General features: G+C 43.6%; 1 protein-coding gene across 4 annotated transcripts in view; it reads left to right on the forward strand.

Moving 5' to 3' along the window:
* Positions 1-22446, forward strand: part of LOC129702814 (general transcription factor IIF subunit 2-like) — a 75782-nt gene that overhangs the window by 15964 nt on the left and 37372 nt on the right. For 2 of the 4 annotated variants that reach the window (XM_055644806.1, XM_055644808.1), the window contains exons 4-5: positions 1224-1368; positions 17981-18013. In XM_055644806.1, the coding sequence (XP_055500781.1) occupies positions 1224-1368; positions 17981-18013 (178 nt within the window). The remainder of the gene's footprint in view (positions 1-1223; positions 1369-17980; positions 18014-22446) is intronic. The other 2 variants (XM_055644807.1, XM_055644809.1) reach the window with 1 other exon arrangement.

The following is a 22446-nucleotide window of genomic DNA, read 5'->3' on the forward strand; positions in this document are numbered from 1 at the left end:
AACTCTATGATACAGCACAGAAAGAATTGATTTTGTCCTGTGATTCTGCAGTGATTCTGTCACAGCGTTGTTATTGTTCTGATTTATCCTTTTCCCCAGAGCTTTCATACCGTTTCTTTTGAACAATGCTAGAGAATATGCTTCCACCACTTTCCATATGAGTATGGTTCAAATCATAACAATTCCCGGCATTTAAAAAAAATCTTGTTTCGTCTCTGTTTTCTCCAAGTTTCTTCAGACCTTGTGCAAAACCTACATAGTGACCATCTTGTCACTTTCAACAATGCAGCCTCTGTTAAAATCTCCAGAACCAAATGCAGGTTTTAAAGAGCAGTATCTTTTCAATCATGCCAACTTTGTAGTGCTTTCTTTAAAGTTAGAATAGGAGCATTATTATCAACATTTAGATAAATTATGACCATTGCCTTAAATAGCATGTGGTAAGTATTAAAGGGGATTATATTTGCAGATGTATTCATGTATTTTCCATGTGGAATAATGAAAGAAAAAAACAAACTAACAGCTGTGAGGCGACCATACTGAGAATTATTTGACTCTGCCTTGGCTGCCTGAATGAAGACAGAGACAGAGTTTGTTTACTTGTTTATTGCAAATTGGAGTTGTGTCTTTCACCATTGTTGTTTCACATTATGCTGAGTAAAACAGATACAAACCACACAAATCGATTCTGATTTCATACAATAATGAAGAAATACAAAAAGCTGGATATACCCAGATAAGAGAGACACAATGAAGAAAGGAACAGGGTGCAAGTTTGGTTCCAAAACTTTACGACATCGAATGGCAATAATATTGAAATTTGAAAGAAAAAACAACAAATTCTTGGTCGTTTATGTGTCTTTGCATTTCCCTGTGTTTTTACTAACTTTCATATCTGGTACTCTGTCAGGATTTTGTTAAGTCCTAATGAGACATAATTGAAGGAAAAACTGATAACTGTTTCATATTTGCCCAGTTTGAATATGTCCACAGCATACATTTTAACAACTGCAAAAGCTGAAGCTTATGACGTGTGCTTCTGGATAACACCGTTGTTGATGGTGGTTGCATGTGAAACCTAAAAAATACCTCAATTAAAATTGTAGTTGCATCAAATTGCATGACTCCATTCTGGGTGGTTTGTAGCCCCATGATGATGCAATGCCTGACTTGGGTACTTTTATCCTTTTATTACTTCTGTTTATTATTTCCATTACTTTTAGGTTTCTTTCACTTTAAGTGAAGAGCTTGCATATATCCAAAATGCCAGTGGGAAAGGTGCACCAATTAGTGCACCCAGAGAGCATCCATTCTCAATGCAGAGCGTTGGAGGACAGACGCTGTCAGTTTTTACAGAAGGACCATCAGGTGAGCATACTAAAGTGTGTAGACAGGGAGCACTAGTCCTGGTCTTGACTTGGAACAATGTGCAGAAATTGGGGCTCCTTTTAAACTCTTTGCACAAAGAGGAGGAAGAATAATTTTCAATATTGAAGGTCATTGTTACTGTATTGGTGATATCAGTCAGATGTGGAAAGGACTGTTTGCATTAATCTGGAAGTAGAAAGTACATGGTCTTAGAGTCAGAGTCACGGAGTGTGACTGAGCTCACTCAAATCATTAATGACCCAAATATGCTAATTCTACACTAATCCCACATTTCCACCAACTCCCCATAGATTCGACTATTCACCTATACACTGCAGGTAATTTTAGTGGCTAAGTAATCCACCAACCTGGACGTCTTTGGGAAACCAGAGCACCATGGGAAAACAAAATTCAACGCAAACAATATCAGAGATCAGAATCAAACTCGGATGGCTGTACCAAAGTACCACCCTTTCTGTGGGATTTCGGTGATATATTTATGATTTAAATAATTTATGATTTATTTTTAACTTTCCTCCTCGCAGTAGTTTGAGTGAACATGAATGAACTCCAGGGACTCCACGACATTTGTAAAGGTTACGTTCTGCGAACCCTTACGTAAAGTAGAATTTATGTAAGTTAGAATCACCATCCCCATCCTCTGCCCCAAATAACTCTGAGCCAGAAGAAGGGTTTCGACCCAAAACATCACCTGTCTATGTTCTCCAGAGATGCTGTCTGGCATGCTAAGTTACTTCAACACTTTGTGTCTGTCACTCGGCAGCTTCCGGCTGCATCCAGGACACTTTCTGTGGTGAGCGGCCTTCTGGATAAGCACCACTGCCATTGCCAGCTTGTTTCTGATATAAACTTGAGTGATCATATAGTATTACAGACTGCCTTGATTGCACTAGGGACTGAGTACCGAATTGTTTACATATGTGCGAGTTTACGTAAGTTGCCTATCGCGTTAAGTCAGGGAGTGACAATGATAATTTGAAATAAAAATAGAAAATACTGGAAACACTCTGTGGGTTGGGGTGGAGTCTGCAGAAAGCAAAATGGAGTTAACTTTTGAGACTCATAGACCTTTTGTCAGAACTGGGAAAGAGAGTTGTGGGGAGTGTGGACAAGGGGTGTATTAGACACAGGGAATGTCTGAAAAGGCAAGAACTGGGTTGCCGAAGGGATAAATTGTAAATAGGATTATCTGGTTTAATGGGTCCATTCGACACTTAAGGAGAGAGTGAACCTGGTTGCTAGTTCGAAAGATCTATGAAATAAGGACTATAAGGGAATAAAAACAAAGGGATGAAAAATCTGTAGGGTGTAGGGTACCCCCTCCCATTGGTACGGAACATTTGCATTTTTCAGCTTGAGATTGTGCAATATGGTGCATACTGTAGCGAGTCTTATAACTTACACTTGAATGCAATATATATGCTTTAAATTGGATTGGAGCGTTTTTGAAAGGGGGGAGGCTGTGCGATCACTGATCACTGGCCTTGGGGGTACCCGGTGAGGGAGTGGAGCAACCGAGTGGGGAGAGGGTGTGGAAGAAGGGTGTCCCCCCTCCAAGGGTAGGAACTTTTTGAAATTTGATGTATTAAAATCATGTTTTAGTGCACTGTAGAAGTATGATTTCAATGTTTTTTGTATGAAGTATTTTTAAGAGGTAACTTTTTAAGGGGTAACTTTATCCACACAAAGGGTGATGGGTGTATGGAACAAGCTGCCAGAGGAGGTAGTTGAGGCAGGGACCATCCCAACATTTAAGAAAAAGTTAGACTGATACATGGATAGGACAGGTTTGGAGGTATGGACCAAAAGCAGGTAGCGTAGCTGGGACATGTTGGCGGGTGTGGGCAAGTTGCGCCGAAGGGCCTGTTTTCACACTGTATCACTCTATGACTACATTATACCTCCACCATGCATGAATGCTTCAAAATCAAGTGATCGAGTTTTATTGCCATATACTCAAGCATAGAAACTAGGTGCAGGAATAGGCCATTCGGCCCTTCGAGCCAGCACTACCATTCAATATGATCATGGCTATTCATCTAAAATCAGTACGTCTTTCATGTTTTTTCCCCATATCCCTTGATGTCGTTAGCCCCAAGAACTAAATGTAACTCTCTCTTGAAAACATCCAGTGAATTGGCCTGCACTGCCTTCTGTGGCAGAGAATTCCACAGATTAACAACTCTCTACGTGAAGAAAGTTTGTCCTCATCTCAGTCCTAACTGCACCCCCCCCCCCCCCCTCCCCCCTTATTCTTAATTCTGTGTCCCATGGTTTCTGAACGCCCCCAACATCGGGAACATTTTTCCTGCAGTTACAGTAAGTGAAAATCTAGCAGGCAAGCAGGATGCTTTCTCCAACCACCCCCATTTGAAGTCTACTGCCTTCCACCGTTTCTACCCAGTGCTTGGTACAGGTGCACAACCTTTTATCCGAAGATCCAAATAACGAAAACCTCCGAATAGCGAAATTTTTTCGGTCCTTGAAAACGTTCACCGAGGGCGGCCCGCAGAGGTGACAGCGGAACCTCCGGTCGGTCCTCGAAGAAAGGGGAACTAAATCCCCATTCATAAAAGAGAAGGTGAGGGTATATTGCGCGGGAGGGTTAATAATTGACAATATGCTGCTACCTGCCAGCTGAGTTAAAAAGTTCCCACGGTAGACCCACGATACACAGTGTATCGTGAGTCTTGCGTGGGAACTTTTTAACTCAGCGTGCAGGCAGCAGTAGATTGTCGCTCCCTTCAGTTTCACCCCACCTGCACCCCTCTGCTTCCCGGCCATGTGTGTGACCCCTTCCCTCCCCTCTCCAGCTCCCCGCTCATTGCACCAGCGCGGGGGCTTTGTACTGTCTTCACGTCGCGATGCTAGCAGCACAGTGCCAGTCACCGGAGACGTCAGGACCAACGGAACACCGACCCCCAGGCCCACTGCAAGCACGGAGATCCAAGATCAGCAACTCCAGCCCAGCCCCGTTCCAACTCCAGAGGAACACGCTCCCCGTATGGGCAGAAGCTGATGGTGTGCAAGGGGTACGTCTTGTTCTTGGGGTCGCGCAGTCGGGCTATGGGCGAACTGCCACTTGTCGCCATAGCGGCCCATCGGGGAGCGGATTCCTCTGGAGTTGGAGGGGGAGGGGGGTATTGTGCTGTTTGATCGCCCCCTACTATTCCAGGGACAGGGAGACAGGACATTCACCGAGGGCGGCCCGCAGAGGTGACAGCGGATCAGTCCTCGAAGAAAGGGGAACTAAATCCCCATCCATAAAAGAGAAGGTGAGGGTATATTGCGCGGGAGGGTTAATAATTGACAATATGCTGCTACCTGCCCGCTGAGTTAAAAAGTTCCCACGGTAGACACGATACAGTGTATCGTGAGTCTTGCGTGGGAACTTTTTAACTCAGCGTGCAAGCAGCAGCAGGTTGTCGCTCCCTTCAGTTTCAACCCACCTACACCCCTCTGCTCCCCGGCCATGTGTGTGACCCCATCCCTCCCCTCTCCAGCTCCCCACTCATTGCACCGGCGCGGGGGCTTTGTACTGTCTTCACGTTGGCGATGGCAGCAGGCCAGTGCAGTCACCGGAGACGTCAGGACCAATTGGACGTCGACAACCAGGCCCACCGCAAGCACGGAGAACCCAGAGACCCACAGCCAACAGCAGCCCAGCCCCGCTCCAACTACAGAGGAACCTGGGTTGTGGATGATGGGGCGCAGCTCGGGGCGTCGTAGGGGCCCATCGGGGAGCGGGTTCCTGTTGGTACTGACGTCTCCGGCCACCTGCTATCCTCCGGGAACTGTACCGCCCTTGCAGGAGAGTGTGGTTGTTTGCAGTTGCTGAGGGAGGGGGCAAGGGCGGTACAGTTCCCAGTCTCAGCTCCAGTCCAGGGGGGTGGCCGGAGACGTCAGGACCAACGGGACAGCGACCCCCAGGCCCACTGCAAGCACGGAGATCCCAGAGACCCACAGCCAGCAGCAACTCCAGCCCAGCCCCGCTCCAACTCCAGAGGAACACGTAGGGGCAGAAGTTGATGGTGTGCAAGGTGTTCTTGGGGTGGCGCAGCTCGGGCTGTGGGCAAACTGCCACTTGTCGCCGTAGCGGCCCATCGGGGAGCGGATTCCTCTGGAGTTGGAGGGGGAGGGGGGTATTGTGCTGTTTGATCGCCCCCTGCTATCCCAGGGACAGGGAGACACAGCGGCTTTTTAGACTGGTGGGCAATCACTTCCAAAGTTCTGCCCACACAGTCAGTACACCTCTCCTACACTGCATTTCATACAAACATTTATTCTGCAAGAAAAAACGACATTGAAGACTCAAACTCGCGACCGAGTAACTGCCGGGATCAAGGCGCAAACTCGCAACCTTGCGGATATGAACCGAACACTCTACCACTGAGCCAGCCATTAAAATCTACGCTAAAAAATTTCCGTTCCGAAGACCGACAAATTCTGAATTACAAAAAGTGGCTGGTCCCAAGGCTTTCGGATAAAAGGTTGTGCACCTGTACTTACTTCCAGCAGCCACTGGTTGTCCTCCAGGATGCACCGAGCCACAGCCTGATCCATGCCGGCCACCTGGGCAAATTCGACACAGATTCTCAACCCCCCTCTCTCTCTCTCTCCCCCTCTATCTCTCTCCTCCCCCTCTCCCCTCTCTCTCATCTCTCCCTCTCTGTCTCTCCTCCTCTCTCTCCCCTGTCTCCCCCTCTCACTCTCTCCCCTTCCCTCTCTTCTCTCCCCCCTCTCTCCTCCTCTCTCTCTCTCCCCCTCCTCTCTCCCTCTCCCCTCTCTCTCTCCCCTCTCCCTCTCACTCCGCCCCCCTTCTCTCTCTCTCCCCTTTCTCTCTCTCCCCTCTCCCTCTCTCCCCTCTCTTTCCCTCTAACTCTCTCTCTCTCTCCCCTAACTCTCTCTCCCCTCTCTTTCCCCTAACTCTCTCTCCCCCACTCTCTCTCCCCCCTCTCTTTCTTCTCTCTCTCTCCTCTTCTCTCTCCCCCTCTCTCTCATCTCTCTCCCCCTCGCTTCCCCCCCCCACCTCTGTCTCCCTCCCTCTCTATCTCCCCCCCTCTCTCTCCCTCTCCCACACTCTCCCCTCTCTTTCCCCCTCTCTCTGTCTCTCCTCACCTCTCTCTCTTCCCCCCTCCTCTCTCCCCCCATTTCTCCCTCCTCCTACCTCACTCTTCCCCTTTGCCCTCACTCCCCTCTCTTTCTCCTCTGTCTCTATCTCTTTTTTCTTTGCCCCCCCTATCTCTCTCTTTCCCCCCCCTGTTTCTCTCTTTTCCCCCTCTCCTCCTCTTCCCCCTCTCTCTCTTTACCACCCCTCTCTCTTCCCCTTCCCCCCTTCTCTCTCCCATTCTCTCCTACCCTCTCTTCCCTCGCCACCCCCCCTCTCTCTCTCTCCCGCTTTCTTCCCTCTCACCCCTCTCTCACTTCCCCCCCCCCCCCCACCACACTCTCCCCCTCTCTCTCTCTCTCCCCTACCTCTCTCTCCCCCCCTCTCCCTCTTCTCTCTCTCCATTCACGCCCCCTCTGTCTCTCCCCTCTCTCTCCTCTTACCCCCCCCCCTCTCTCTCTCCCCCCACTGTCTCCCTGTCTCTTCCCCTCTCTCTCTCCACCTCCCTTTGAGAGTCTGTCCCTTTGGCACAGAGACTCTCGCGGCAGCGGCGCAACGCTTCCGACGCCTCGGACGCCCGGGACATACACTGTCCAGAGTGCTCCATGGCCAAAGCTGCAGCGAGCGACACGCCGGCCCCGGCAAACACTCGTCCGTCCCGGCTCCCCGCATCTGTTCCGGCCGCTGGTTCTGCTCCCATCCCTCCCACAGCCCCAGCTCTCCAACACCCGCGGACCATGCAGTTTATCCGAGGTTTTAAATTTTCGTTGATCACAAAATTTCTCACCACTGAGCGTGAGAAATTTCTGATGAGCGTGAGGGCGTGAGAGTTTGCTTGAAGGCGTGAATCTCACGCTCAAAGCTTGAGAGTTGGCAGCCCTGCACCATGTAGAAATTACAGCAGTGATTTAAACATAGTCCCCCCATTTCAGGGCACCATTATGTTTGGGACACAGCATTGTCATGTAAATGAAAGTAGTCATGTTTTGTATTTTGTTTCATATCCTTTGAATGCAATAACTGCTTGAAGTTTGCGATTCATGGACATCACCAGTTGCTGGGCGTCTTCTCTGGTGGTGCTCTGCCAGGCCTGTATTGCAGCCATCTTTAGCTTATGCTTGTTTTGGGGGCTAGTCCCCTTCATTTTTCTCTTCAGCATATAAAAGGCGTGCTCAATTGGGTTCAGATCGGGTGATTGACTTGGCCCCTCAAGAATTGTCCATTTTTAGCTTTGAAAAACTCCTTTGTTGCGTTAGCAGTATGTTTGGGATCATTGTCTTGCTGTAGAATGAACCACCGGCCAATGAGTTTTGAGGCATTTGTTTGAACTTGGGCAGATAGGATGTGTGTATACACTTCAGAATTCATTATGCTACTATCATCAGCAGTTGTATCATCAATGAAGATAAGTGAGCCAGTACCTTTTGCAGCCATACATGCCCAGGCCATAACACCCCCACCACCGTGTGTCACAGATGAGGTGATATGCTTTGGATTTTGGGCAGTTCCTTCTCTCCTCCATACTTTGCTCTTGCCATCACTCTGATATAAGTTAATCTTCGTCTCATCTGTCCAGAAGACCTTATTCCAGAACTGTGGTTGCTCTGTTAAATACTTCTTGGCAAGCTGTAACCAAGCCATCTTTGCAGCTAACCAGTGGTTTGCATCTTGCAGTGTAGCCTCTGTATTTCTGTTCATGAAGTCTTTAGCGGACAGTGGTCATGGACAAATCCACACCTGACTCCTGAAGAGTGTTTCTGATCTGTCGGACAGGTGTTTGTGGATTTTTCTTTATTACTAGACTAAGTGGGACCCGTTGGGTCCGAGCATCACACGGGAGGGCTGGTCACCAACGCAATATTCCACCTTTCCACCAATTCCAATATTGCTCGCCAGTGGGAGGGCTGTCTGTTGCGCTAGTATGAGTGTTGCGGGCCCAAGGTACTGGTTTCCAGAGGGCTAGTATAGACATTGTGGGCCCGAATGGATTCTTGGGCTGGCATCCAACTGTTGCTACTATTTTAAAAGCCAAGCGAAGGCAAACAATTGGGCTGCAGCCACCTGACAACCAAAATTTATTTTGTGAACACAAACTTGGTAAAAAGGCAAGGCAAACAATTGGGCTGCAGCCACCCGACAACCAAAATTCATTTTGTGAACACAAACTTGTTAAAAAGACAAGGCAAACAATTGGGCTGCAGCCACCTTACAGCCGCATCGGGGGGGACTCACCGAGGAGTAGACATGCGTTCAGTGTTATTCGCAGCTCAGAGAGCCGTGACCCTCTCGCTTCCTGGATCTGGCAGAGACTGAGTGAAGGACTATATTTCCGGCTTTCATAGTCCCTCCCCCCTGCCGCCAGCGGGTGCAGCAAAGAGAATGGGGATTTAAAAAAAACCCATTAATATCTCTCTGATTTTTCATCGATGGGAAAAATCCACCGGTCCCGGAAGGCAGAGGGGGGCTCTGAGTGAGGTGGCCAAAAATGACAGCCGTAGGTGGCGGTGTTGTCTCGGAAATCGAGCCACAGTGCGCCAAAAGCGGTCAAGATTAGACTTTTAGTAATATAGACATCGTGAAATCAAAATGTATAAAAAATACACTCTAATAAAATCTGACAATGTGCACTTTAACCACGTGTGATTTTCTTTCTGTTACAAATCTCAAATTGTGGAGTACAGAGGCAATTGAATAAATGATGGGTCTTTGTCCCAAACATTTTGGAGGGCGCTGTATGCACCAATAACAACATATTTTATTTGCTGCAAGATAACAGGCTTGTCAGCATTTTAAAGGGACCATTCCCTTCATGGCCTCCACCAACCACTCCCCACTCTTGCAGCTTTACTCATGCAACTACAGAGGATGCAACATCTAACCTTTCACCTCATCTGTTTTCACTGCCTAGGAATCCAAAAAGTCATTCCACATGATTCATTTGCACTAGTGCAGCATATTTGCAACATTCACAATGTTGGAGATGCCAAATGCAGGTTGGATGACTGTTTTGTGAAACACCCGATCTTCAGATTACCTGCCACATTATTTTTCATTCCCAGTCACACTTTTTTTAATCTATCTCTCTGTGGCTTTCTGCACTGTTAGAAGACACTCAATGAAGTTGAAGTCTAGACACATTGCAACATTACAGACTCTCTGGATTTGAATGCTACAAATTATTCAGTGCTTTCTCTGTATCTGAGTTGGCCAGGTTATCCATGTTTGATATCAAGTCAAGTCAAGTCAAGTTTATTCGTCACATACACATACGAGATGTGCAGTGAAATGAAAGTGGCAATGCTCGCGGACATTGTGCAAAAAGACAAACAAACAAACAACCAAACAAACTATAAACACAATCATAAACACACACATTTGACCTACGATTCCCGCTGGGATTTACCTCACCCCACACACATTTTCTTTCTAGATCATGAGCATGATATGAGCATATAGGCTCAGTTTTGCAACTATTGCTTTCTCCTATGTGTTCTCGCACTATAACTGCCCCTCATTTCACATCTTTTACGAACAAATAAATATATTATTTGACTGTAACTGCCCCCATGATTCCAATGACCAGATGCTCTTATTTACAACATCACCAGGACAATCCTGACTTCAACTTTCAGAGATATTCCCTTTTTCTTATTGATCCCACTTCCACCTCTTTGCAATTTAATACTAACTTATTCCAATTCTAAAGTCTTCCACAGACACTGCCTAAATTGCTGTTTACATCCTTTTCTGTGTTTAATCTGACAAATATATTTTACTAGCATCCCCAGTCCCCTCTCCCTTTTAAAGTCATATGATCTGTCTGATGTATTTCCTTCAGATTCCTCCATCCACATTTACCACAAGACTGTCTTCGTTGATGTGTTGTTGATACATTCCCTTCCCACTGAAGCAAATATCTAATTACAACATTGACAAGTTAATTCAGTTTTTGTTTTACATAGGAATTTGTAATGAAAAAAAAGGCAGGAAGTACATGGTGGGTGTAAGATGTTTCACACATTAATTGACTCTGCTTGTGTTGGAAAGCTGGAGATTGACAGGCTTGTAATGGAGAGGATGAATATTCAATAGCTCAGTTTGGGGAGTATCAGTGAGTATTTGGCCTGAGGCCATGGTCAGCTTAGATTTGTCGTAAGGGTATGGAATTTGCAACAGGGCCACAACATGAAAAATTTTGACATCGATTTTTACCTGCTGGATGATGCACTTAGAATCCCAGGAAGCAATGTGGCAATGAAGAGGTCATGAGAAATAACAGAGAGGTGGATTTATGTAAAACAATTCCAAAAGCTATTCCAAAAGAAATTGCACTTTATTTCCTTTCCTTGTTTTCATTTTCCCCATAACTATGTGTGTCATTTTCTTTGCCATGGTTCTTTTATGTGTCACCTTTCAAGTATTTCTGAAGTCCAGCTAAACCACATTCACAGCCTGTCCCCTTTGTTGCTGCATGAAATACTTCAATAAGGTTGTTCAAATATGATCTACCATCTAGAAATATGAAATAATGTTTCTCCAAATTTGCAAGTACTTTTATCTCGTACTCTGGGCTGTTTTGATATTATAATTTCTAAATACCGCACTTTTTCCTGCTCTTTTTGTAATTGTCTTTTCTGGCCTCAATCTACATTATAATTTCATTTTTCCACATTCTCCGTTGTATTTCTTTAGAGAGAATAGGTGTGCTGGAGGGGAAAAAAACAAGTATTGTATTGTTCATGTATCACTGGTGGACACAGGAAACAATCACAATAAAGTAAATAATTTGTTGAGTGATCTGAACAATCATGCTCTAGAAAGAAAATGTGTGTGGGGTGAGGAAAATCCCAGCGGGAATCATAGGTCAAATGTTAATTATTTCCTGAAAGCATATATAATGTCACAAATTCCGTTTAAATGAGATCCAAAAAAAAGTTTCTCATAAGTAATCTTGTTTGCATTTCAATGATTTAATGTTAATTGCTTTGATATTTGGCCTATTGTATAATTCTGCGGTGTAGGCTAGACAAAGTAATCTCATCCTGCTGCCCACATATCAATGGCTCAGTTATTATAGACTAATTTGCCTTCTAATTTATTGATATTTTCCAAAAGAAGAAAGGGCATAGATACACAAAATAAGCTGGACTAACTCAGCGGGTCAGGTAGCATCTCTGAAGAAAATGAATGAATGAATGAATGAATGAATCTCTTTATTGTCATTGCACATGGTACAACAAAATTTAAAAGTCAATCCCACGGTGCGATTCACAAGAGCAGTTTAAATATATAAGATAAGGTAAAAATAAATACATATAATAAAAAAATTAAAAAATTACAGATAAATAACAATAGCAGCTGAGGTAGAACTATTCAGTTGAATGTGAGTGTTATTTCTTATTTTGCATTATTAAGTTCACGTATGGCTATGGGGTAGAAGCTATCTCTGAGTCTGTTTGTGCGAGTTTTGAAAGACCTGTACCGTCTGCCAGAGGGCAGCAGGTGGAACAGGTTGTGTCCAGGGTGGGAAGGGTCCTTCAGGATGTTGGCTGCCCTGCCAAGGCAGCGAGAGCTGAAGATGTCCTTCAGGGAGGGCAGTGGGCAGCTAGTGATTTTTTGTGTGGTATTGATGACCCTTTGAAGGGCTCTCCTGTCCGCTGCAGAGCAGCTGGCATACCATGTGGTTATACAGTACGCCAGCACACTCTCGATGGAGCAGCGGTAAAAGGACACCAGCAGCTTCTCCTCCAGGTTGTTTTTCCTGAGGATCCTCAGAAAGTAGAGTTGCTGCTGGGCCTTCTTGACTGCTGTGGTGGTGTTTGTAGTCCAGAGGAGATCCTCCGTAATTTGTGTGCCCAGGAATCTGAAGTCTGAGACATTTTCCACACAGTCCCCATTGATGTATAGGGGTTTGAGGGCTGCACTGTTCATACGAAAGTCTATGATAATTTCCTTTGTTTTTGTGGTGTTTAGGATGAGGTTGTTGTCTGAACACCACGCTGCCAGTCTTTGGACTTCCTCCCTGTAGGCTGTCTCATCTCCTCCTGAGATGCGTCCAACCACAGTCGTGTCGTCCGCAAACTTGACGATGGTGTTGGTGGAGTGGGCGGGGGCACAATCGTGGGTGTAGAGGGCGTAGAGGAGTGGGCTCAACACACAGCCCTGTGGGGAGCCGGTGCTGAGTGTGATGGGGGTGGAGAGGTGATGGCCCAATCTGACGGTCTGGGGGCGGTTAGACAGAAAGTCCTTGATATAGAGGCAGATGGGTTGGGAGAGTCCTAAATCCATGAGTTTGGTGACCAGTCTGCTGGGGATGATAGTATTGAAAGCGGAGCTAAAGTCAATGAAAAGCATCCTCACATAGCTCCCCTTGTGTTCGAGGTGGGTCAGTGCAGTGTGAAGAGCAGTGGCGATGGCATCCTCAGTGGACCTATTTGCTCTGTAGGCAAACTGGTGTGGATCGAAGGTGGGCGGGAGGCTGGCTTTGATGTGCTGCTGGACCAGCCTCTCGAAACACTTCATGATGACTGGTGTGAGAGCGACCGGTCGGTAGTCGTTAAGGCCGCTGATAACAGGCTTTTTTGGTAGTGGGATGATTGTGGCAGACTTCAGGCACGGTGGGATGATGGATTTGGACAGGGACAGGTTGAAGATTTTCGTGAAGACCTCGGTGAGCTGGTCTGCACATTCCTTCAGAACCCTTCCTGTCACGCCATCCGGGCCGGCAGCCTTCCTCGGGTTCACTGCCCTGAGCACCCGCCTCACTTCATGCTCCTGCACAGTGAGGGTGTAGTTGTTGTTGTTAGGGGCTGGTGGGAGAATGGTGACGAACTCTTCTGGTTCTGCCTCGAAGCGAGCAAAGAAGCAGTTCAGCTCCTCTGCCAGTGAGGCATCGCCGTCACACTGTTGCTGGGCTTGTAGTTGGTGAGATGATGTTTGAGAAATGGATAGCTGATGTTTTAGGATGGGACCGAAGGCCATGTTTGCGGAGATTTCTGCTGAAATCTGGAGCTTAAGAGCTCCAGAGTGTCATGGACTGCTGTCCAATTGTTATGCAGGGAACCTTTTATCGTTGATCCTCTTATCTTAGCTTGTTGATAGTTGTTATGGCTTTTCCCTTTTTTGATCTTAATATCTTATTATAAAATCCGTTACCTTCACATTTATCATGGTTTATCTAGTATTTTACTGGATAGGTAAAAAGATCAATTCTTGGCAGTGGTGCTGCTGCATTACAGCGCCGGATTCGATCCTGACTACGGGTGCTGTCTGTATGGAGTTTGTACATCTTCCCTGTGACTATGTGGGTTCTCTTGACCCCGTCCCATGATTTAATAGGTTCCTATTAACCCTGTCTTGCCCCTCTCACCTTAAATCTATGGTTTTTGATTCCTCTACCCTGGGTAAAAGACTGTGCATTCACCCTATCTATTCCCCTGGCTTAATCCCTCCCTTCACCACCTCCAGTTTAAATTCCAGTTGGAATATTTTGGAGGACCAAGTAACCAAGAACCAAGAACCCTCATGATTTTATACACTATAAAATAATCCCTCAACCTCCTGCGCACCAGTGTTTGAGAGAATGAATTTGATTGGAGTGCAGTCACTGTTCAACAGAAAGCTGCCACAAACAATAAAGACCTTCTATTACATTTCTAGTGATATTGGTTAAAGGAGATTGAGACTCTTGAGAACACTTTCTCCTCTCTTAAACAAAAGCACCAGGAACAAAATTACAGGATTTTTTTACAAACATCTGAACCATTTCCACAAGCAGATGGCATTTGAAACATATTTAACACACACTGAGAAATGACACCTTCAACAGCTTCTTGCACCAAAGCCAAAGAAAAATATCACACTTGTAAATGCAGAAAGTTTGAGTGCAGGGTTGAGAAACAAAACTTTAGGATCACAATGTGTATGGAAAAATATTATTTGATGTCAACTTAAACAGTTCCTATAACATTGACCAGGCTATGAACACCCACAGTTGACTGGCCAGTTTCTTGGGGGTTTTTTTTTGCAGCTGAGAAACTCGCTGATAAACATCTGACTTACATCTGTATTTGTAGGCCAAACTAGCATGATTATGTTCTTTGTAGCTATGCAGTGTGCCCATGATTTTATCATTTCCAGGTTTGATTTTTCCAATTTCTTTCCTGCTGGTGTCTAGACATGAATACAAGACTTTGGCCAGCTCATACTATGCCATAATCCCTATATTTGTTGGCTTCCATTTGAGTAATGCTCATAAAGCAATTCCAGAGTCCTTCACTTTGACTGTGTTCTGGTTGCCTTGGCTCACCTTCACCATGACTCCTTCTCCAGCTCTAAATTCCATCTTGCACCTATGATCTCTTCGTTCTTTCGCTATTTAAAGTTTCTCAAAATACTATTGAGGCCCTGCTTTGAGTCATTTATACCAAGGGTGGAGAGTTAGTTATGAGAAAAGTCACTGGATTGTGGCTTTCTTCCTTACAACAAGAACGATAGAGGTGTGCAAAGTAATTGTAGGACCTGTTTTTTTTGGCAGATAGCTTTCAAAATAGGTGGCATGGATTTAATTAGTAAAAGGGTTAGTCAAGGAAGATCTCTTCAGCCAAGGAATGTTGGGGATCTGGAACTCATTACCAGAAAAGGATGAAAATGGCAGAAACTTTCAACATGTTCAAACGGTTTGACTTGATTTATTTATGCCTGGCATATCTGATCTGTTTGGATAGCAAACAAAACAAAGCTTTTTACTGTACAGAGGACAAAGGACATTTATTGTCACATACACCAATTGGTGCAGTGAAATTTGAGTTACCATGCAGCACACAAATAAGATAAACACAACACTATAGAATTTAAAATAAAACATAAAACATCCCCCACAGCGGAATCAATGTTTCCCACTGTGAGGGAAGGCAATAAAGTTAATAAAGTTCAGTCCTCTTCCTCATGTTCACCTGTGGTTGGTGCCCAGAGGTGGAGAGTGGGGTTGTAGAGGGAGATGGGGTGGAGAGTGGGGTGGTAAAGGGAGATGGAGGGGTGTGGAGGAGGGAGATGGGGAATATTGGAATATTGTATTGGAGGAACGGGTGAGTGGTGGAATGTTGCGTTGGAGACCGGGTTGCGTTGGGGGACCAGGCCTCCCGTATGACACAGTCTAGTTTCTCATAAATACTAATTGCTAGGCCTAAACATTTTAATAGTGAGGAATTTATATTGTACTGTAAATAGTACATCTATTGGTCCAGATTCTGTCAGGCCCGGTGTGTTGCTTTGAATATGTTGCTAATTGCAATCATACCATATAACTATAAAAACTCTCTTCGTTAGTTTGTTTGTGTGTTTGTTTGTTTTCACGTCAGTCGTATCTCCTCCAAAATCCGACGCGGTAACGGAGACATTTTTACGTATTCCGGTAGAGATTTACCTCATGAATTCAAAAATCTCCTCATCTGAAATTTTGTTTAATTATTTCCCGAATTTTTAACTAAAATTGTTTTAAAATGTAACTGCTGCATGACGTCACAATGCCTTTGATCCTCGCGACCAGCTGAGCAGACTTTTTAATGCGTAGCCAGTTACGTGGATTGAAGCCTGTGATCACGTGATCAAGTCGTCCCGCGTGCTCCGCTGGGCTTCTTGAAATTCAACAACATGGCGGCTGGCAGTCGTTATTGCAGAAAGAACGAGCAAGTTCTGCACATCCCGAGGTCACCGGCTTGCTTTTGAAGAACTCGCCCGGCCGCGCCGCTCACAAGATCTTTGAAAAAAACCACGCTGCAGGGAGCGAGTGATTATTATGTTCGAGAACCAGCCCTCACCTCTGACGACGCGTCCCCCTCCCCCCTCAAACTCTCCCCCCCCCCCATCCCTCTCCCCCCCTGCCCCCTCTCTGCCCCCCTCACGCTCCCTCTTGCCCCCCTCTCTCCTCCCCCTCTATGCCTCTGTGTCCCTCTCTCCCTCTCTATCCCCCTCCATCCCCACCACCCTCCTCCGCACCTCCTCTCGCCCCACTCTTCTCTCCCCACTCCTCTCCCTCTCCCATTCGCGCCCCCCCCCCCCCTCGTGTGTGTGTGGGGGGTGGTTAGTATGTGTGTGACGCTGCAGGCACCCCCGCCCCCACAACCGCGCGTTGACGGGACGGGACACAACGGGTCCCCCTTGGTCTAGTAGCCTTTAAATCTTTCTGTCATTCAGAAACATCTTAAGACTATTAAAATAAAGCATTGAAGAATGAAAACCAGATTTTGGAATAATGATCAATAAACAAATAGTAGTATATAATTAAAACATTAATCTAAAGCAAAATAATTTAAAATTAACTTTCTTCTTCGTCTTATGATCTATTGATCTGCAATCATCAGTGAGTGCTCCTGCACCTTCCAAGTCGCATCATATCTTGATTTGGAAACAGGTTATTGTTCTATTGAGGATGGGTAATAAATGCTCACTTTCCGCACTTTCCATATGTGAATAAGATCAAATCTCATTTTGGCACCAGCCATCTGTCTGTATGTAAAACATTAATTTAATGATATGTTGTAGTGGGGTATTATTTATTTCTACTTTTTGAGGTTTACCTCTGCCAACTTCAAAATTATTGCAGCCTATTCTTGAGATTCCTGGTAATTTTTGAACAATTGGATCCACTTTATATGAGATCCTGGCATGAATCTGAAGGCTAGTGCTGGTACAGCATGCACCCAAAAATCCGGGCACTGACCCAGCTATTTAACGCTTGTCTTCCTAAAGCAAGATAAGTCCATGATAGAGCTTTAAGTTTAGGTGCAGGTAAATGTTGAATATTACTCAACCTGAGACATAAATGCAATTGTTCTTCAGGGCAATGTCCTACGTCCAATCATCTGATTACTTTATCTGTAGAAATTTCCGTTTTTTCTCTCCCTCCCTCCCCATCATGATGTGAGAAGAGAGTTGTCAATATTTTCCCAAATTACAGACCCCAGCAACCCCAAATTTCTTCACCACATCATACACATTAGTGTCCTTTCATCAGTGCCAAGTCAAAATCCCAGAATTGCTTTCTGTCTGCCTTCTGTGACCTTCACCTTGTGGACAGCAGTATAAAGAGGTGAACCACCACAATTTTCAAGAATCTGAGGATAATAAGGTAAAATGTCTTCTCAGCAATCCCATAGATCAAACAAATTTGAAAAAAAACGTAACCTGCTGGTTCTGCATCTATTTGTCATAAATTGAGATCAGGCTTCTGAAGGTTCAAACCATGATTCTGAAATCAATTTGAGCCAGGCTATTTATATAAGATCTATTGTGTTGACATTTTAATTATTAATATTGTAGCCTACAGTTCAGAGTAACGAAACAGAATTCTGAATTTATAAATTAATTGGATCCAAATCGCTAAATGTTTTATTTAGAAATAATTTCCTTCTCTTTTTAGAATTGTTTTTCTTGTATATTTTTCTATCTAGGGTAATATTACAGTTAATTTTACATCTTTTGCAGGACAGTCAGAAGAGAAACCTGATGGCAGCAATGGTAAGTGTTATTTGAAGTGTAAAAAAATAATTATTTATGCTTCACTGTCAGAAAGTAAATTAATCCAACAAAGTCAGTCATTAAGATTTTTTTTTATAGCTCTTCGGTTTTTGTTAACGATATAAATAAAAACTCAAAAAGGTAATCAACATTGTTTCAACAAGGAAATTCATAAAATAAATTTGGAGCAAAAGTAGACCTGATTTGCCAAAAGATTTTCAGGAAGTGGAAACATAACTATAAACAGTTTTCCACAAGTTATTTTGAGATCTCTGTTGGGCTGGAAAGTGGGGAGATTTGCTGGAATTATACTTGTAGACTCACTAGTGATCAGCTTTAGTCCCATTGAAGAAAACTTGCAGCAGATAGCTTACTGAGTCTTTTAGTAAAGTGTTCTATTGTGTGTAGTGGTATTTTGCCATTATTAAAGTAAATGGTAATGTGTAGTTGGGACAAGGAGAAAGTTGGCATGAGAAAGTAATATTTGAATGGGAATTTAAAAAAACATATTTGCTTTAATTCTCATCTGGAGGTTGAGTTCCAAGTTACTTCAGCCTCCCCTCGCTTTTGGCTCCATCTGCCTTTTTTTTGTCTGCCTTCATCGAATATCCATCTATCTGTCTGCCAACCCCCACCCCTACTTAGCAATCTGCCTATTATCTTTCACCCCTCCTCATTCCACTAATCATGTCTGGTTCTTGCCTCAACACCCATCTCTTTCTACTGGCTCTCTTCCCTCTTAGTCTCGATGCAGGGTTTTAAGCCGAAACTTCAGCCATTCCTTTCTCCCTTCTGATGCTGCTCAACTTGCTACTGTATAACCTTTTATCCTTTTATTCATCACTTTTATCCTTTTTAGATAATCACCATTGGGCTCTTGATGGTTTCAGATTTTTATGTTTACATAAATTCAACAGTTTTAAATTAAGGCACAACAGATTGACACATAAATAATGCTGTGCTAAAATATCAGCTCTGAACAAAAAATATATTTGAATTAATAGGCTTTAGCAGTTAACCTGATCCATGACAAGCCAGAGTGACAATCTGGAATTTTAGAAAATTAAATGTATATCGTTTGTCATTACTGCCTCTTTGTTTCCAGACCTTCCTTTCCTCCACCTGCTGGCATTCACTGTCACTTGCAACCACCTGTGCTGTAAATCTTCATGCCGACATACATTCACACTTCCTGCCTTTATCTCCACGCTCTTTAATGTTCTATCTCCTCTTTGATTATCTTTGATGCTCTTTCTCCTGATCTCTTTATCCTTTCCCTTTAATGTTCTCTTCCAGCGTCTGTCTCCATTGCCCCCGATGCTCTTTCCCTGACCACCGGCCCTCTTCCTTTGATGCTCTCTTATATCTCTTCCCTTAATGCTTTTTTTACCGAGCTGTCTCCTCTCAATTTATATTTTTAGATTCCCTGCTTTTGTCTCTGATCTTCCTGCTTATTCGTCTGTTTTCTATTTAATGTCAGTGCCTGGGCTTTGTTTCTACTCTTCTCAATGTCTCTGCCTTCGCTTTTTCATGCTGAGTTACTACCGCATCAAACTTTAATTTTCCAGCTTTTGATATGGACCTTCTTAAAACAAAGATTAATTCCTCCTTCACTTAATGTTTCCTCCTATTTTTGTTCACATAGGAGCTTTTGACCCATGCTGTCTCACCTTCATCCCCAGTTTCACTAAGAGCTATGTATTCTCTGAGATCACTCTGTGGATGAGATAAGAATGGATAAGAATCTTTCATTTTGCAAACCATCCGTTTCGACATTGAATTTCCCCTCCCTTCCATTCATTACAAATCCTTTTTTTTTTTTTGTGCCTTCCTACCTTTTCACATTTTCCCTGTGTCATATTATATATTTAATATAAAAAGAGAAAAGCAAGTCAGGCATCAACTGTGGAGAGAAAAAAAGTTATGTTTCATTTATGATCTTTCACCATGATTCTAATTTTTTTCAAATTTGAAGAATTGTAATTCTGATACATTAACAGATTCTCTTTCTACAAATATTATCTGACATTGAATATTTCTACATGCATTTTTGTAAGAGGCAGAACATTTTTAATAGCACATTGAATGATGCTAAAAGATGCGAGCAAACAGGGAAATGTAATAAAAAGGGAACTGCAGATGTTGGTTTATACTAAAGATAAACACAAAAAGCTGGAGTAACTCAGCAGGTCAGGCAGCATCTCTGGAGAAAATGGATAGGTGACTTTTCAGGTCGGGGCCCATCGTCACCTTTCCGTTTCTCCAGAGATGCTGCCTGACCCGCTGAGGTACTCCAGCATTTTGTGTCTATCTTGAGGCTAGTCCTAGGCTAGAATATTTAGCTCCACATTGCCTGTTATTTTCACCATTTAAGAGTAAATACACGTTTGCAGTCCATTTTGCTCCATTTGCCATTTTTAAGGTGGCATAGTGGTTCAGTATTCTCCTTATGATTGTGTTGGTGTCCTCTGGGTGTTTTGGTTCTTACCTACATTTAAAAGTCGTGCAAGGTGGGTATGTTAATTGGTTACTGTAAAGTATCTGTGTAGGTGGGTGGCAGGAGAATCAGTTGGTTTAGTTGGTAAGTATATATGAGAGAGATTTGTTTATAGGGAGGTTTCACGGCAGTCGGGTCACGACCCATGACCCGTACTGTTGCTACGCTACTCCAAATGGAGTACACGCGTTGAACTGCAGGTAAGCACTTACCATTGTTTCCAACGTAGTGGGCCCATTAAAACCCGCCAGAATTGTCAATTTTTGCGCTGTAAATAATTATGGAAATCGGGATAAGCGTGTGAGACATTTAGCCTACTTCAGATTTCCAAAAGTGAGGAGAAATTACGGTAGATAGAAGTGAGAGCTGAAAGGACAACAACAGACAGAGCGCTTAGCGAACATTGGCCGTTTGCTGACTGCATTTCATCAACGAAGGCATTATTTGTGTTTTTTCTTGATTCCTTTGGCATCTAAAAAGTTTCAGAAGTGATAAATCTGGCTGAATTTTTTAAATCGCCCATGGTTCTCAAGTGGGTTTTTACATACAAAATGAAAACGCATCTGAAGAAAAATTTACAGCCAGATTTATCACTTCTGAGGCTTTTTAGATACCTCAGCTGCCCTTTGAGGAAGAGCATTCCAAAGATTGACAACACTCTAAAAGAAAAAAGACCTCTGCCTTAAATGCTCAGTACATTTTTAAACAGTGACTCCTAATCTTAGATTCTTGCATGAGGAAGCAGTCTTTCCACACCCACACTTCATTATCTTAAATGTTTCAATCAAGACATCTATCATTCTTCTAAACTCTGGTGAATACAAGGCAAGCCAGTCTGCCATTTCCGGAGACAGCCTGCCATTGCCAGAAATTAATCCAGTTACCCTCCAATGCTAATCTCCAACTGCTTCCAAATGGATTTACATCCTTTTCTGAATAAGAAAAATCAATCCTGTACACAGCTCTCTAGATGTGGTCTGATAAGTCCCCTATATAGCTGAAAAATAACCCAACTATTTTTGTATTAATTTTACCTAGCAATAATATTCTGTTGGTTTTCCTATTTATCTGCTGCACCTGAACTTTCTTTTTGCCAATCACATACAGGTCATCCAGATTTGTATTGAGGAGGTCACATTTAATGCAGCAACGTTGTGCTGCAGCAAGGGTATTTAGTGGTTTTGTAATCATAACTGAAATAATCATGGTCACCACCCAAAAATCAGGCTAGCTGTTGCACAGCTTTCATTGTACTGGTCTTTTGTGTCCTTGATCTTTGAGCTTTCACAGCAGAACAAATGCAGCTGCTAAAGATGAGGGTTCTCTTCTCATTAACCTTCCACTGCTTTGATTCTTTCCGTTGCAGTGTTTGGGGTATGGAATTATTGATTTTGTAAATTATTTATGGGAAGAGAAAGATACTGTATTTTGCTGTGAAATGCTCTTATAAAAAGCTGCCTTTGATATATTGAATTAAATAATCCACTATGAAATCTGATTTTGACAGGCACTTGCTTTTTCACTAGTATCTTTGCTCCTTTTGACAATGTTCTTTAACCCTGGTACTTGTTTTCAATGTACAGTATTTCTTCTGGGTTCTGATTACTACAAATATTGTTTTTTAATACCATTTTCAACTGGTACCCACCCATTAATGCTTGCTTACCTCTTTCTTGTGCCAAAACAGTTCTGTTATTATCAAATTATCGATTAATTATTTTATTTTACTGCAGCAGGATATCAAATTATCTCTAATCCTGATCCACAAGCAGATACTCATCGACCTTGCTTAATATGAAATATTTTCACTGTGGTATCACAGTGTTAGATATTTTTCCATAATTTTCCTTGATTTTGGCAATGATATTGCTTTTATTAAATTATCAAAATATAAAACTCTTTTCTTTGAAATATTGAAAATGTTGAGAGCATTGGA

Source organism: Leucoraja erinacea, chromosome 13 (assembly GCF_028641065.1).
Source record: "Leucoraja erinacea ecotype New England chromosome 13, Leri_hhj_1, whole genome shotgun sequence".
In the NCBI taxonomy this organism is placed as follows: Eukaryota; Metazoa; Chordata; class Chondrichthyes; order Rajiformes; family Rajidae; genus Leucoraja; species Leucoraja erinaceus.